General features: G+C 46.1%; 2 protein-coding genes across 3 annotated transcripts; one reads left to right on the top strand and one right to left on the bottom strand.

Moving 5' to 3' along the window:
- The first annotated feature begins 163 nt into the window (after window positions 1-163).
- Window positions 164-5565, top strand: BRCC3 (BRCA1/BRCA2-containing complex subunit 3). Its single transcript, XM_074551684.1, has 8 exons — window positions 164-320; window positions 664-783; window positions 1796-1883; window positions 2447-2535; window positions 3068-3123; window positions 3618-3749; window positions 4095-4138; window positions 4844-5565. Exons 1-8 carry the CDS (start codon window positions 216-218, stop codon window positions 4993-4995), a joined length of 786 nt encoding a protein of 261 aa, XP_074407785.1. The 5' UTR covers window positions 164-215; the 3' UTR covers window positions 4996-5565.
- Window positions 5298-15196, bottom strand: GCNA (germ cell nuclear acidic peptidase). Of its 2 annotated transcripts, none has more exons than XM_074551679.1 (10): window positions 14871-15196; window positions 13554-13597; window positions 13058-13109; window positions 12608-12681; window positions 12019-12456; window positions 11523-11691; window positions 10332-10476; window positions 9366-9504; window positions 8300-8504; window positions 5298-7403 (listed from the first exon to the last, which is right to left on the bottom strand). In XM_074551679.1, the coding sequence occupies exons 1-10, from the start codon at window positions 15053-15055 to the stop codon at window positions 7151-7153; spliced, it is 1704 nt and encodes a 567-aa protein (XP_074407780.1). In that variant the 5' UTR covers window positions 15056-15196; the 3' UTR covers window positions 5298-7150. The 2 variants fall into 2 exon arrangements, with proteins under 2 accessions (XP_074407780.1, XP_074407779.1); XM_074551678.1 differs by having other exon boundaries at window positions 13554-13600.
- Window positions 15197-15232: the final 36 nt, after the last annotated feature.

Below are 15232 nucleotides of genomic sequence, written 5' to 3' on the forward strand. Positions count from 1 at the left end.
TCCCCGCCGCTCCGCCCCGGGCATCGGCCGCCGGGCGGAACGCGGGCGGAACCCCGGCGCTGCCGCTCCCGTGGGCGGCACGGCCCTTCCGCCGCGCCGCACCGCTCGCAGCGCGGGAGGCCGCGCGGATTGGCTGGGAGGGCCCACGAGCGCCGCTGCTATTGGTGGATTCGCCGAGGGGGCGGGGTGAGGGCAGGCGGGCCGGGGGAGGCAAGATGGCGGTGCAGGCGGTGCACCTGGAGGCGGACGCGTTCCTGGTGTGCCTGAACCACGCGCTGAGCACCGAGAAGGAGGAGGTGATGGGGCTCTGCATCGGAGAGGTACCGCCCGTGGGGGGGCGGCCCCGGGAGGGGCGGGTGGCGGCGCTGTCTGTGCGGGTTCTGGCCTGCGCGGGGCTGTGAGGCCGGCATCGCGCACGGAGCCACCCCGGCACCCCGCTCGTCTGCGGTCCTGGCAGCCGCCAGCGCCTGGGTCAGCTCTGGGAGAGTCGAAGCTCAGGAAGGCTTCCCATGCCCGTACCCCCGTGTTCTGCGGCCCCACCTGCAGTTCCCGTGCCCGTACCCCGCGTTCTGCCGTGCGCACCCCGGTGCTCAGAGCGGCCGTGCCCCGCGGGTTGATGTTTCTGTGGCAGAGGAATCTCTGATTTCCTCTCCGTGTCCTTAGGTGGACACCAACAGAATCGTCCACATCCACTCTGTGATCATCCTGCGGCGCTCTGACAAGAGGAAGGACCGTGTGGAGATCTCACCGGAGCAGCTCTCAGCTGCTTCCACTGAAGCAGAGATATCCTTCGGCACAGACAGCGCAGGCTGGCCAGAGCCTTGTTTTACCTCTGGGCTCTTCTCATGGGCTGTGTTTTAGGCCTGCAGTGGGTTTGAAGCTGTCAGCTGGGAGGGCTGTGCTGGCTGTTGCCTTGCCCTGGAGTTTTTGTTGGTTCAAGCACTTGCAGTGGAATTGTGTTACAAATTTGTTACCATTGTTTTGTATTTGGTCACATGTAAAACTGCAGTGTGTTTGTGGAGGGGGTGGCAGTCCAGCAGGGAGGCTGAGTGCAAGAGGAAAGGTCAGCAAAGCTCCAGTGCTGCACTGGAGCCTCTTCTCTGCACACACTCGGGGTGCTGCTTTGCACAGCTGCTGAAATGTTGTTTATTGCCACATGCAAACCAAATCCAGTTTGCTTCTGCAGCAGTGGCTGCTGATGGTGCTGGGGAAGAGGCTCCCATCAGCTCCCTGCATTGTGTTATCACTCCTCCAGAGGGATCTGTGTGGTGTTCACAGGGATCCCAGGATGAGGGAAGAGATGGGAAGCTTGACTCCATGGTTCAGAAGGCTGATTTATTATTTTATGATATATATTATATCAAAAGAAAATTATATACTAAAACTACACTAAAAGAACAGAAGAAAGGATTTCATCAGAAGGCTTGCAAAGAATAGAAAGGCATGGAATAATAATAAAATCTTGTGACTGACCAGAGTCTGAGCCAGCTGACTGGCCATTAATTACAAACAACCACATGCCCAGTGATTGGCCATTAATTAGAAACAACTCCATGAGACCAATCCCAGATGCACCTCTTGCATTCCACAGCAGCAGATAATCAATGTTTACATTTTGTTCCTGAGGCTTCTCAGGAGAAGAAGTCCTAGCAAAAGGATTTATCATAAAATAGGTCTGTGACAGATCTGGAATTCTGTTGCCTCATAGGATACCCTTTAAAGCTCTGCTGTTTCCCCTGTGCATGCAGCCCTTCCCTTTGTCTCTTGGTTCTGGTTGGCTCCTTGACCCCCACACAGGCTGGCAGAGATGACAGGACGGCCCATGAGGGTGGTGGGCTGGTACCACTCCCACCCCCACATCACCGTGTGGCCCTCACACGTGGGTAAGAGCAGCTCTGGGTCTGAAACATTCCCTGATTGTCTGGGGGGGCTGCAGGGCCCCCCCCAGTGTGGCCCCATTGCTGTGTGTGCTCTCCAAGGACTCAGAGGTGGCCCAGGAGTCACAGATCAGCTCCTGCTGGTACTGCTGTTCTTGCAGATGGAAAAACCACACCTTGGGTGTGGGGAATAGCAAAAACAGCTGGGGGGATCCTGGGCCTGCTGTGATGGATTCTGGTATCTGTGAGTGTTAATGCATAGCTAAAAACTTTCATAACAGAAGTACCTGAGTTCCTTATATGTGTTGGACCTCATGGTGACCTGTGGCAGCAGCTGGCTGTGAGATAATTTCTTGGTTTTGTGAGCTCATCTTCTGTTTTTAAGATTTTCTGTTTACATTTTAAATTGGATCAAGTTCTGTGTTTAAACTGAAGTCACCCAGAGTGAGGATGTAAACAGAGTTTGTGACATTTGTTACCAAATTCCAGTCACCCTTGAGAAGGTGGCAGATCATTTCCCAGTGCTGCAGGGGAGCAGGGCAGCTCTCACTCCCATTTCTGTCCTGCAGATGTCCGCACACAGGCCATGTATCAGATGATGGACCAAGGCTTTGTGGGGCTCATCTTTTCCTGCTTCATTGAGGACAAGAACACCAAGGTAGGCAACTTAAAAATGGCAACAAATCCTCCAGGGGCTCATGAGAAACATCAGGGCAGAGCTGATGTCCTTGGGTGCAGCCTGCAAGAAGGGCAGAGCTGTGCTGGGAGCACGTGGAAAGCACAGTGGGAGTGGTTTGGGTTGTGATCCCAAGGGCAGAACAAGTGATGATGGCTCTGAGCTGCCCAGGGGCTGCAGCAGCAGAATGTCCTCTGGAATGGGCCAGGGCTCTTCCCTCAGGTGTCCAGCCCAGCACACACAGCTCTGCCCCTGTTCCAGCCTCTCCACGAGGTGTGGCTGCCGTGTGAGATAAGCTGACAGTCAGCTCTAGGCTCTCCAGGCAGCTGCTGCTGAAGAGGTTTTTCATCATTTTTCATCATTTTCATCATATCAAGGTGTGCCTTAAGCACCTCCAGCAAGCAAATCACAGCAAAACCTCTGGAATTCCATTGAAAGCTTCCTAAAGGAATGTGTCTTTGCCTTTTAGATGTTTTTTTGCCTTTGGGATCTGACTTTCTGCTGTCTCTCTCAGACAGGTAGAATTCTCTACACCTGTTTCCAGTCTGTTCAGGCCCAGAAGAGCTCAGAGTGAGTACAGAAGAATATTAGATCATTAGATCCCATTGTATTTTGTCTTGTCTCTCCTTTCTCTGGCTTGTCTCTAGTAAGTGCCTTCTCAGCCTGTTGTGAGGAGCAAATGCACAGAGATGCCTGCACAGGCTCTCCTCACTTCTGCTCTGCAGGCTGCTGGAAGAGAATCTAAAGATTAGCAGTGATTCTTTTAGCCTAGATAATTAATTCTTGTAAGATTTGAGGTCAGGGTGGGGATTTGTGCTGCAATTTGGTCTGTAGCAGCACCACCTTTTTGCTTCCAGCTCTAGAGGTCAAGCCCTCAGGTTTGCACCTTACAATTAAAAATCAAGACAAGTATGTGGATATAAAATGTTTCCCTTTGCCTGTCAGCTCAGGCATGTGTTCCAAAAGTGGATGTGCAGCACTGCCAGACCCTGGACAGACTGTTGCAATGTTGTAGAAGTTATTTTTTTGTTTGCTGCTTTTAATTCTATCTCATACCCTTCTAGATATGACAGGATTGAAATTCCCATTCATGTTGTGCCCCATGAAACCATTGGGAAGGTGTGTCTGGAGTCAGCTGTGGAGCTGCCCAAGATCCTTTGCCAAGAAGAGCAGGATGCCTACAGGAGAATTCACAGGTAACAGCCCTGGGCTCTGCCCCTCTCCAAGGCTGCCTTTGCTGACATGTTCTACTGTTGCTGTAATAAAGTCTTAGCAAAGACTTTAAGACTTAGCAAAGCCTTAGCAAAGCTGTAGAAATTAAGGATTAGCAGCTCCCGTGCCTCTGTAGAGCTTACTGAAGTCTGTAGAACTGAGCCTGGGGTTAGCAGCAGAATTTTGGGGTTTTTATCCTTGTGAATGCACAGAGCTTCAGCAGGTGGAGAGGTTTAGGTGTAACCTGTGGGCAGCTGTTTCACAGCCTGTGTTTAATTCACAATTCCCTGCTGCCTTGTCTCTAACCTGCTTTCTTTTCCTTCCCTTAGCCTCACCCATCTCGACTCTGTAACCAAGATCCATAATGGCTCAGGTAAGGATTCCTTTCCTGCACGTGACAATCCAGGGTGCTGCTCCCAGAGGCAAAATGGTGGAATCTTGTTACACAAGAACAGAATTATAACTAGGAACTTAAAACTTCAAAGGCTGTAAAACACCCTAATCCTGGGTGAATCATGAATGTTGTATCCTTCAGGCTTTGTAGAAGTGGTTAAAATCAAGGAAGACTTTAGGGTTTTGGGGCTTGGTTTGTTTATTTTTTCTGTTGGAACAGGAAAGGGGATTTGGGATTTGTTGAGTGTTAAAGCAGTGCCTGGCTGACCTGTATGCACACTTCTGTCTCCTGGCACTTTATAGGTGTTACAAAGCTGTGACATCTTTCCTTTTGCCACTGTGATGGGGTCAGTCCTAATCCCACTTCTGTTCCAAGTTTATCACCCCATTGTCCATTCTCACATGTTTAGGAAATGTGATGTTCTGTGATGCTTCTAAATGTAGGAATTAATTAGCATCACTGATGAGGTGTGTGCAGATTTTCACTGTAGAGCTGTCACCCCTGCCTGGGTCACACTGAAATGGTGTTTCCCTGGTAGAAGCTGCTGGCTCTGACCTTCCAGTGCAGATGTGAGGTTGCCATGGGCTGGAGGGTTTCCTTGGCTGGCTGCTGCCTTTGGTGGTGTTGTAGCACACAGAGTCTGTTGTGTGCTGTCCTGGCATGATGTGCTGTTGCTCTTTGCAGTGTTCACAAAGAACCTGTGCAGCCAAATGTCTGCAATCAGCGGGCCCCTGCTGCAGTGGCTGGAGGACAGGCTGGAGCAGAACAAACAGCGCGTGCAGGAGCTGCAGCAGGAGAAGGAGCAGCTGCTGGAGGAACTCGCTGCTTTGGAGTGAGGAGGAAGTGCAGACCCTTCAGGAAAGTGATGTGATAAAATCTTCAACAACTACTCCAGGCTGAAGGGTGGCCCTGCATTGCCTCAGTGGAGGTACTGGCTGTGCCTCTCCTCTTGCAGCAAAGAGCACAGCTCCAGGATCAGGACTTTACCTGCCCCAGCCTGGTGCAAAGCACTGCTGTGTCTGCAGTTGCTGCACTTCTGGCTCAGTGGTGGGGCTGGGCAGCACCTGAATGCTCCTGTTCTGGAGAGCACACACCTAGGGAACCTGTTGTTTCTCCCTCTATGTTTTGACAGAAGTCCTATTGCTTTACATGTATTCCAGGAGCCTGGAACAGGAGGGTTAGAGGGGAAAAGTGTCTCTGCTGTCATATATGATGCTGCCAACTTCTGCCTTCTCTTAGTAGCTTCAGTTGACCATGATCTTATATCTGATAATGTTCTGGATCACTGGTCATTCATCCAGGCAGGTAAGAGGTGGGAAGGAAGCTTGGGAACAGACCTGGAAGATCTTTGACATAGGATCTGTGTTGAGCATATGTCAAACCAAATAAACAATTCCAAAGCTAGAGCTGTTGGGAGTAAAAATGAAATTAATGCTATCCAGTGCCTGCATTTTTTGATCAGTCTGTATTCTGTGTCTAATTCTGGTGTATGCCCAGCACTGAGCTTCTCTAGAAAATGAAGTTTCTGCTGGCTCAGTGAGGGGACTGTGGTTCCTTCCCAGAGGGAAGAAGGCTGAGGTGCTGGGCAGAGAACTCATGGATATACTAGTTTGACATTCTTCCATGCTGAACTTAACTGCAGAAATTTCCTAAGACTGGAATGAAAGAGCTGTTGTTGAATTAATGCCTTTAACTGCTCTTGCTGTGGCATTTCACAGTGTCCCCCATCATGTACATCCTCATCTGTGTTCTGTTGTGTGGATCTGTCTCATGTGAGCAAAGGATGGGACAACTGCAGTGACAGAGCTGGGGCAGAGGCACTCCCTGCCATGACAGCCAGTGTTGCTCAGCAGCTGCAAAGTGCTGTCAGGTGTGGAATCTCCTTAACTCCATTGCTTTGTCAGACCTGACTTTTCAATCTTTCTACATTTCTACTGGCAAATCCCCTAATAGCAGAACTTCCTTGAAGTATATTGCTCACTACTGTTTTCTTTTTCCTTAGAGGTGCTGTGAATAGTAATTAATCAGCTTTGGAACAGTCAGTGGTTTTGTGCTGTTCTTGCTGTTGGTTTCTAGTTCCAATGCTCCTTACCTTCATCATTGCAGGAGAAGGGAGGGTGGTGCCTCAGTGGCCCCAGGCTTCACATGGGCTCCTGGGAGCTGAGCCAGCAGCCCTGGGCCTCCTGGAATGGGGATCCTTGGACTGTAATCCCAGTGCCCAAAGGATGTTACTGACTGTGCTGATCCACAGCCAGGAGAGCTGGGCTCCTCCCAGGGTTCTGTATTCCTACACAGCCATGATTAAACTGAAACAAAGTAGCCTGGTTTATTGCAAGAGTTTGTATTAAACTGGCATTTATTGATTATCAGAATTATTAAGCCCCTGAGCAATTTCCTTACAGAAGGCACAAACACTATAACACACATTGCTGCATTTTATATGAGACTTAAGCCACGACAAGACCTATCATCCTTGGGGAAAGTTTGAATCTGCTTTCCCCAACCTGACCTTCTGCATCTAATTTAGTTTCTATGAAATCTCAAGGGTAGAGGTACCCTACTTACTGAGGGTTAAAGGGCTTTGGAGAAATTCACATATTCTGTTAATGGATTTAAGGCACCATCTACCTACCACTTAACAAAAACAGCCAAGGATCTCTCAGGAAAGTCTACATGGGAGAATATCTGAACCATGTTGAAGCCCAGCTCAGGTATGCCCCTTTTCCTGCCTTGGAGTCATTCAGAATCAGAGGACTTAGGCTGGTGGGCCTGGACTTTCTTGCCTCTGGCAGATGGACTTTCTTGCAGCCAGATGCACAGGGAGCAGTTCTTCAGCACACACACAGAGTCTACAGCATATCAGCTGCCCAGATTAAACAGTAAATCCCTTACTGGAGTCACTGAAGACATGCTATGTGTAAGTGCTGCTCAGAACTTTTACTACTCTATACAAAATGTAAGTAGCACCAAGAAAGGAGATACACTGAGATATCAGAAGGAATCTTCCAGCTTGGTTTTCACAGCAAAATCAGCACTGAGCTTCTTCATGACCTCTGCATGACTCAGCCCATGCTGCTTTCTCTTAGCAAGGGCATAGTTTTCCTTGACATACTTGGCAAAGGGCGTGAGCTGTGTCCTGGCAGGGGTGCCCCCCCTGCCCGGGGGCTGCCTCAGGGCCAGCTGCCCCCCGCAGAAGGCGCAGACGAACCGCGCCGTGTCCAGGGACCGCGAGTGCCGCCCGATCCTGAAAGGCAACAACCAGGAGCTGCAAAGGGCCCTTGCTCTGCTGCTCAGGCCCAAGGCAGCATTTTGGAACAGGGAACAATACATTACACAGTGGTACAATCAAATCTGTGCTACACTTCTCTACCCTCGTATTTTTTCCACTGCTCTTTCAGCTTGGTTCCTTCCTCTGTCTCTTCTCTCAGCCTACCAGTATGAAGTGCTACAACATTTCCAACTGCCTCCACAACCCATGCATGTATGAACTGCCTCTTGGAGTTTCTCCTCAAAGATATCATTAAAAAAAAAATCTTCTCAACGCTCTGTTGCATCTAAGCAACTAGTGCATTGCATAGTCCTAATAAACACTTTGGGGTATGTGAGGTGTTTCCTCCCAGTACTTCTGGCAGTCACACATACAATCCTGAGGTAAAAAACCCCCCATAAATGGTGTCATTATTACAGGTTGTGTCCCAGTGTCAATCCTTCCCATCACAGTGCTGCTCACATCTGTGATGGTACAGATGTAATTTAAAGTCATCAAGACTTTAAGCTGGAAGCTTCCTCTGGTAGTTTTATCTAGTATTTAATCACTCAAATATTCTGTGCCCAGTTTTTATGGGGATTTGATCCTTCAAAGCTTAGGTACGTAACTCTTACTGCTTCCCAAAGACCTTCCCTCATCACCTCTGGTCCTCAGATGATGTTTCTGCCTGTCCTGACCTCTAAACTAGAACTGAAACTATCTGGGATAGTTTCACAAATGTGGAATCACATACTGAGGTTCTGTAGGCTCTGGAAAACACCAGAATATCCAAACTGCTTTACTATTTCAGAGAACCCTGATTTCTAGACACAGGAGAGTGCCAAGTTAGAAAGTTAATCCGCAGTCACATGCAAGATGACAACATTACTCACGTAGCTTTGCAGCGACCACACTCGTAGGTGTATTTGTAATTGATCTCGTAGCTGTGGCAGCGTGTCACCACTGGCAGCTCTGGATGGATGACAGCTGCTTTGTTGGCATAGAACCTCCAGAAGCGGCCGTGCCCGTCCCGCACGCCGCTGATGAGCCAGGTGGCTGCGTGGCAAACCTCGTGGATCAGCGTGTCCCGCAGGCGATCTCGGGGAAAGCAAACAAAAACAAACATCAAAAACAAACAAACGTGTGTGGGGAAGAACAAACTCACCTGTGGTCACTGCTTCAGGCCTCCGACACTCACTCTGAATCAAGACGCAAGTATTATTTTGAAGTCTTGGTAAGATAAAATGCTCCAAACCAAGGTTTTACTTTGTGCATTTCCAGTTTTTGATCAGCCCCAATTCTGCATCCTAGTTACTCCCCCACACACCTCATCTGTTTGGGGTTTTTCTGTTTGGTTAGTAAAGCTGCACCACTCCTGCAAGTGTTTAAGGCCAGGATGGGCAGGGCTTGAAGAAACCTAGTTCTAGTGGAAGGTGTCCCTGCCCACAGCAGGGAATTAGTACAAGATAGTTTTTAAGATCCCTTTCAATCCAAACCATTTTATGATTCATTTTCCCATACTGGGAGGGGATGAGGGAGAAATAACAATCACAGTACCACGTAACAGAACTTAATTTGGCACTGCCCTGTCTTTATTCCACCTTTAAACACTACCAACAAGGTGTCTTGATGTGATGGAAGAAGTCAGATTTTAGACTGCCATTATAACACAGAATTAGAGTCTAACACCTAACCTGTAGGTCTTCAATTCATTAAGAAATATAAACAATAGTGCAGTTACTGTGACTACACCTCTGTTCTCACATTTTGTATTATTTGTCCAGGCTCTCAGAAGGGCTGCGGAATGTGGGTAAATCCATACATGTATTTATTAATTTATACAAGATAATATAAAATTTCGAAGCAGGCTCCAGTACCAGACCTCTTAGTCAGATTTTTGTTTTTATCTCTTAAACTTACTTCCTCAAAGAAGAATCAGCAGACCCTTTCTTGACCTACCTGCAGAGTCACAGACCTTCTCAGAGAGTTCAATGCGAGCGTAGCGCTTCCCCTCAGCGCCTCCCCTCTGCCCCGTTACACAGTACCCCGCTGTTTTCCTCATTTTCTTATTCCAGATTATTTCCATGTCCTCTGGTAACTGAAAAACAAAACCCCTCTCCTCTTACCTTGTTGCCCTCTGGCTTCCCCTTGTATTTAGTACAAAGCCAATTCAAGATGTCTCTGTTGGTGCCCTTAACCTTAACTCAAGATGCCAACTCCCCTCCATGGCCTTGTATTCCCACCACCAGTTTTTCTGTAACCAACAATGGGAGTTTCACAATGCAGGGTGAGACAGGAGTCCTTAGTTCTTCTATTCTACCTCCAAGTAGCTCCAGGTACAGGGCTGAAGCAGTGGGCAGTAAGATATTCTGCTTCAGGAATAGTGAGTCTGTTCAGCTGTTTTATGTGAAACCTGTAAACTCAAGACTATTTTCTCATTTGCATAAAAACCACTTTCCTTCCTGAGGGAAATCCCATTGGAGCTACTGAGGGCAGTGCCCTTCTTTCAAGGATATTTCTCACCAGAGGAGGGTCCCCAATATCCCAGATGATGATCCCAGGTCAGGACAGTTCTCTGAAACTGAGCCTTAAATCTGAAACACAACTTGTAGCTTTATGCTCACCCTACACTGTTATTTGAAGGATGGGAATCTTTCTGCTCCAGAAAGGCAGACATGAACATCCAATAGGAAGGAACACAGATTATGTGCAGCATTTCCATTACAGCTGGGAAAGCAAAGCCAAGCTGAAAACTGCTGCATCACAGTGGTGACAAACCCCTTCTGGAGAAATTGCCTGGACTAATTCAAACACAACCCACTGCTATAAAGCTTAACTTCTACAATCTGAAGAGGAATAAAGAGCAATCACATCAAAAGTGAGGAGCAACATAGTAACCAGCATTTTAGAATTTTTGAAACCAACCTTCTGCTCAAAGATAGTATTATTAAACAGCCTGTAGAGCTTCTGGGCCAGCTCCTCTTTATTTTTCTTGAAATACTTCACATACTGGGAGGCTGGATTTGAAAGATCTTGCAAGAAACAACCAGGCACTGAACATACCCTGAGCCTGCAAGAAAAGCCATTAAGCAGTTTGCTGAAGTACAGACATATGGAAAAACACAGGGAAAAATAATGGCTACTTGAAATCCAATAAAGATCTCAGGGATGCTTCAAGTGGCATCAGCCTCTCCTGACCCTTTCCACCAGCTTGCCCTCATGAGGCCATGGCTGTCCTCTTACCCTCTGAGGGCATGAAGGGGCAGAGCTGTTGCAACAGTCCTGCAGTTACTTCATTAATTCACAAAATTAGATTATGAAGACTCCTAAGTAGGAAAAGAGATTTTGTGACACAGCAAACCACAACTATACCAAAATTTAATCAATATATGAACAGCCCTAACGTGATCATCACAACAAAGGTGTGTTTTCAGAAACACACAAAGATAGTCCAGGAATGCTCAGCAATTATTTCAGAAGTAGATATTCCACCAGGATTACTAATTCCAATGCTGCAGCATTCTGACCTTTCAAAGTCTCACCTTTAATGACATCATTTAAAGGTTTGGTATTGAACACACCACTATAAAATGATTCAAGGAAACAGCACATGGCCAGGAGGCATCATAAGGGCAGCTATTAGAAATGAAAAATGCATTCTTTTGAAAAGTCTAAGCTGTACATACATATAGACAAAGAAACACAAGTTCTCCAAGTTATAAGGGTACAGATAAAAAAAATCAATACACTCTTGTTTAAAAGGTATTAATTACTAATATAATGAGTTTTGGCATCTTTTCAGAGGTAAGCAGCTGGATATATACAACCTGTAGAGCCACCACATGCTGTACAGGATAAAGGAATAGCAAGAGAGATAACATTTGGCATTTGTCAGATTTATTTGTCATCAATTCCCCTAGGCAGAGATCAGTTTATATTCTCCCTTTCACACTGGAGACTGAAAACTGTTTTCCAGCTATTCAACCATTAACAAATGCTGAATTAGTAGAAGTTTCTAGGTAGCAGAGGAATCACATCATCCCATGCAAAATGCTTAGCAGCTCTTTGTGCATCTGCAATTGTCCTAGAACACAGGAACAATGGAGAAACACTCACCTTTTCTCTGTCTTTGCTGACTGTGAGCAACTGACTGATCTATTCCCAGGAATTCTTGCAGGAGTTATCATGGAAGGTGTTCCTTGAAGTGAAATGGATTTTGGCTTTGGTGTCTTGACTCCCTCCCCTTTCTCAGGCTGTGCATCTTTGCAGGATGGCTTGATGTTTTCTAGTTCAACAGGAAGAGTCATAGGATTACACAGCATACATTAAAAAAAAAAAAAAATCAAAGAATCATTAGAAACCACCAAAAGGATCCACCAGCTTTGCTTTCAGAATAATTTTAAAAATGAAAAGTGTCTACACTGAGAAAAACAAGCAATAGTGAAAATTTTACATCTTGATAGCACAAGATGACTTTTCTCAATGCTCAGAGGAGTAATTTTTGATTGCACCAAAATCCTTTTCAAGGTGCTGGGCTGCACCTCAGAGGCTGATGCCCCACAAATGGAAAGAACCAGGCAATTCCCACTGCAGTTAGCTCAGGACTGCTCACCTTCTGTGCTTGGCTGAAACACAGATTTCCTTGTGCTCAGGACTGGTTTGCGGGGCAGACTTCGCTTCTTTATCCGTTCCATCAAAGATCCAAAACTCTCATCTGAGCTGTCTGACTCCAGCCCTGCACCACCTCCTAGGGCCACAGTTGGCAATTTATTTTCTGTATTTTCACAGCTTCTTTCTTTCCTTCTAACAGGCAAATCTGGACTGCCTTTGAAAAGTGACTGGTTCTGATTTTGTGGAGGTGAAAGGTTTATGCACTTCTGACTCTCCCTCGAGTCTTTCACTCCCTCTTTTTGGTGGTTATGCCACGGGCTGTCTACAAAGACAGAATCTTCAGTGTCACTTGAAGTGTCTGGATACTGCAATTCTTGGCAGCAAGTGCTTCTCTTTCCAGGAGTCATCAGCTTTTTCGGGGTCTGAAGATCTTTCCGTGCTGCAATTCAAAAGAAAGAGCTTGAAGTTTTGGGAGCCGCATTTAGGAGATTTGCCTTTGTCGTAACACAGAATAAATCCCTTGAAAGACAGGAAAACACAAAGAACAGTAAAGAATCTTATAATTTTTTTAATTACAGATGATTGCTTACCACTCTTGGTTGTACTCTTTTTCACCTTCAAGTCCAAGAAGAAATCATCCGAGTCATCAATGAAGTCTTTCAAACTGTAAAGAGAAAAAAAGGCAAATTGTGTGGAATAAAGGTAGGAGTAAGCAGAAAAATAGAGCAGTAAGTGTGCCTTACTAAAACAGCAACCCAAAAAAAGCCACCCAATATAACATTATCAGCTGCTCACAGCAAATGTCACCAACTGCATCCATGAATAGGAAGAACATGTGAACTTCCAAATATCCCTTTTTACATTTGCCCTGAACATGATTGAAGATGTTAACAGGTCTGTCTGCACTCTCACCTAGATTGGCCTATGAATCAATACAACTTTAAATTGTTTTCTTCTATTCTGATTAAATATGTAAAATGTAAATATTATACAGAACACTAAGATGTGAACACAGAAAATTCATTCATGACAGCACCCACCTTGTATCTGCCTTTTTAGGAACAGATTTGGGAGTTTTCAGTCTAGCTAAAACTGAAATAAAAGAAGATAAATTAAGAACAAGGTTTTGTGTCTCTTGTTATGCATTTTTAAAAGTTTGCAACTAGTAAAAATTTGGTCTAAAGTACTTTCAAAAAACAAACATAATTATATTTACACATAATTTCAACTCTCAATTCCTCAAAGCTGGCAGCAGCTTTGTAGTCTCTGGAGACTAAAAAGGAAGCAAGTGAGTGACAGGGAACAGACAAAACTGAGGCAATAAGAAAAACATAATGCAAGGCAAAAAGAGTGAAACCTGAGGCAATTCAAGAACACTCCCTGTGGCACTGACACCGAGACTGCACTGCAAGGAGAGAATTACTGTGTAGCACAAGCAATGAAAGGAAGTAACATGTAAAAATGCTTAATGTAATTAGACAGAAACGTGTCCTTTTCACACTCCTTCATAACACAAACCAAGGTGTCATTACTTACACATTTCAAATTCGTCATCGCTGCTGGAAGACAAGTACAGGGCACTGCTGCAAAAATGAAATGCAGAACTTTAGGTCACAGCAGGATCTGCATCTCCACTGGTGTGAAACACAGAACCAAATATACATTGGGAAAAACACTGCAAGTCCCAAATAGGCTGAATTATTTTAACTCTTTATAGAAAGCTCGTTTCTTGTCTTACACGTGGCCTATGAGCTGTCAGAGCACATGTTATAGTAATCCTGAAACCCCAGCCCAGGCACTGATGAGTAAGAAGCTGCTTTTGCATAAAGTGCACTTCAATAGAGCTGCCATGAATATTTAGCAAAATGCAGCAGCTGTCATACTGATATTTCAAGAGGCAGAATGGAGGCATTACCACCTGGACTGCTATGCCCATGCAAATGTAGAGGCAGCCCACAATATCCTTACCAAGTCATTTATTTCATTTTAGGAGAACATGAACCAAACATGAACAACTTCAAAAATAAGTGATGCAGCTGCTTAACAAACCAGGAAGACAGCTTTTTAAATGGACATTACTTAAACCCTAAAGATTGCAATTCTGAAACACACAAATACCTACCAATCACCATGAAACAAACGAGGGTGTAATCTAGAATTATAAATCATATATGTAATACATACTACATGCAATGTAGTATGGTGTATTTATATATAAATGCATGCATAATATGTATATATATATATGCACCTACATATATGTATATATATGTGAAGCAGAGTAGAAATTTTCCAGAGTAGAAATCCATTCTGATTTAAGTGAAATGCACATCTTTAAGTTAAGTCTGTAGCTGGCTGTGTAGTCTGCCTGCCTGCCTGTTCTCATGAAGGGCCTGTGCTTAGATAAACTGCTTCAGCCAAAAGACAAGAGATAAGAGCAGAGCACAGCAACCTGACACAAGAGCTCTTTCTAAGATAAACAAGAATTAGTAGCAAGTATCACACAAAATCAGTAGAATAAATATGTAGAAACCTATTGTAAAATTGCCTGCCTATGTATTTAAGAAAGAGACAAAAAAAGATCTGAAGTTCCCAGAAGTACACATGTTCATTTTAAAAGAACGATTCCCACATGCGTCCAGCGCTGTAATAAACATACCAACTTTACAACTTCCACAAAAGTTGTACAGTTTGTTTGTTTCTGCAAATCATATGTACTTAGAGATGCATATATGTGTATGTATATGTATATAATTTAAATAGCTATATATTTAAGAGCTCTCTATGTTAATGATTTAATAAAAACACGTCAGGACACAGGGGCTGAGGCGCTGTTCCCCCGGGGCCCCTCACCTGCCGCTCCGCCAGCCCTGGCTGCCCGCGGCGCCTCTCTCGGGGCTCCCGCCGCCCGCGGCCGCTGCCCCGCTCATTGCCCGCCGAGCCCCGGCCCCGCTGCCCGCGCGGTCCCGCCATTCTCGGTGCCGGGGCCCCGGGGCCGGCTCGGGCTCGGGCTCGGGCCCCGCCGCCGCTCCCGCCATGGCGCTCAAACGGCCCGCGCCCTTCCGGGGCACCGCGCATGCGCACACGGGCCGGCCCAGCAGCCCGCCCGCCCCGCGGCACCGGCAGCGCGGAAATTGCGCTTATTCCTACCCAAAATACCCACTGCTGCCCAAACCGCTGCTCAAAACGGTACACAAAGGAAGAGTAAAGGCCAG

The sequence above is a fragment of the Zonotrichia albicollis genome, chromosome 14 (genome assembly GCF_047830755.1).
Source record: "Zonotrichia albicollis isolate bZonAlb1 chromosome 14, bZonAlb1.hap1, whole genome shotgun sequence".
Lineage (NCBI taxonomy): Eukaryota > Metazoa > Chordata > Aves > Passeriformes > Passerellidae > Zonotrichia > Zonotrichia albicollis.

Bases quoted from the DNA above. Each gene is read 5' to 3' on its own strand.
- BRCC3 (XM_074551684.1), top strand. From the start codon at position 216: ATGGCGGTGCAGGCGGTGCACCTGGAGGCGGACGCGTTCCTGGTGTGC. The intron at 784-1,795 runs ATATCCTTCGGC...TGACCCCCACAC, and splicing joins CTGCTTCCACTGAAGCAGAG to AGGCTGGCAGAGATGACAGG. The intron at 1,884-2,446 runs GTAAGAGCAGCT...TCTGTCCTGCAG, and splicing joins CGTGTGGCCCTCACACGTGG to ATGTCCGCACACAGGCCATG.
- GCNA (XM_074551678.1), bottom strand. From the start codon at position 15,055: ATGGCGGGAGCGGCGGCGGGGCCCGAGCCCGAGCCCGAGCCGGCCCCG. The intron at 12,457-12,607 runs GTAAGCAATCAT...TTTGAATTGCAG, and splicing joins AAAGAGTACAACCAAGAGTG to CACGGAAAGATCTTCAGACC. The intron at 11,692-12,018 runs GTGAGCAGTCCT...CTGTTGAACTAG, and splicing joins GTTTCAGCCAAGCACAGAAG to AAAACATCAAGCCATCCTGC.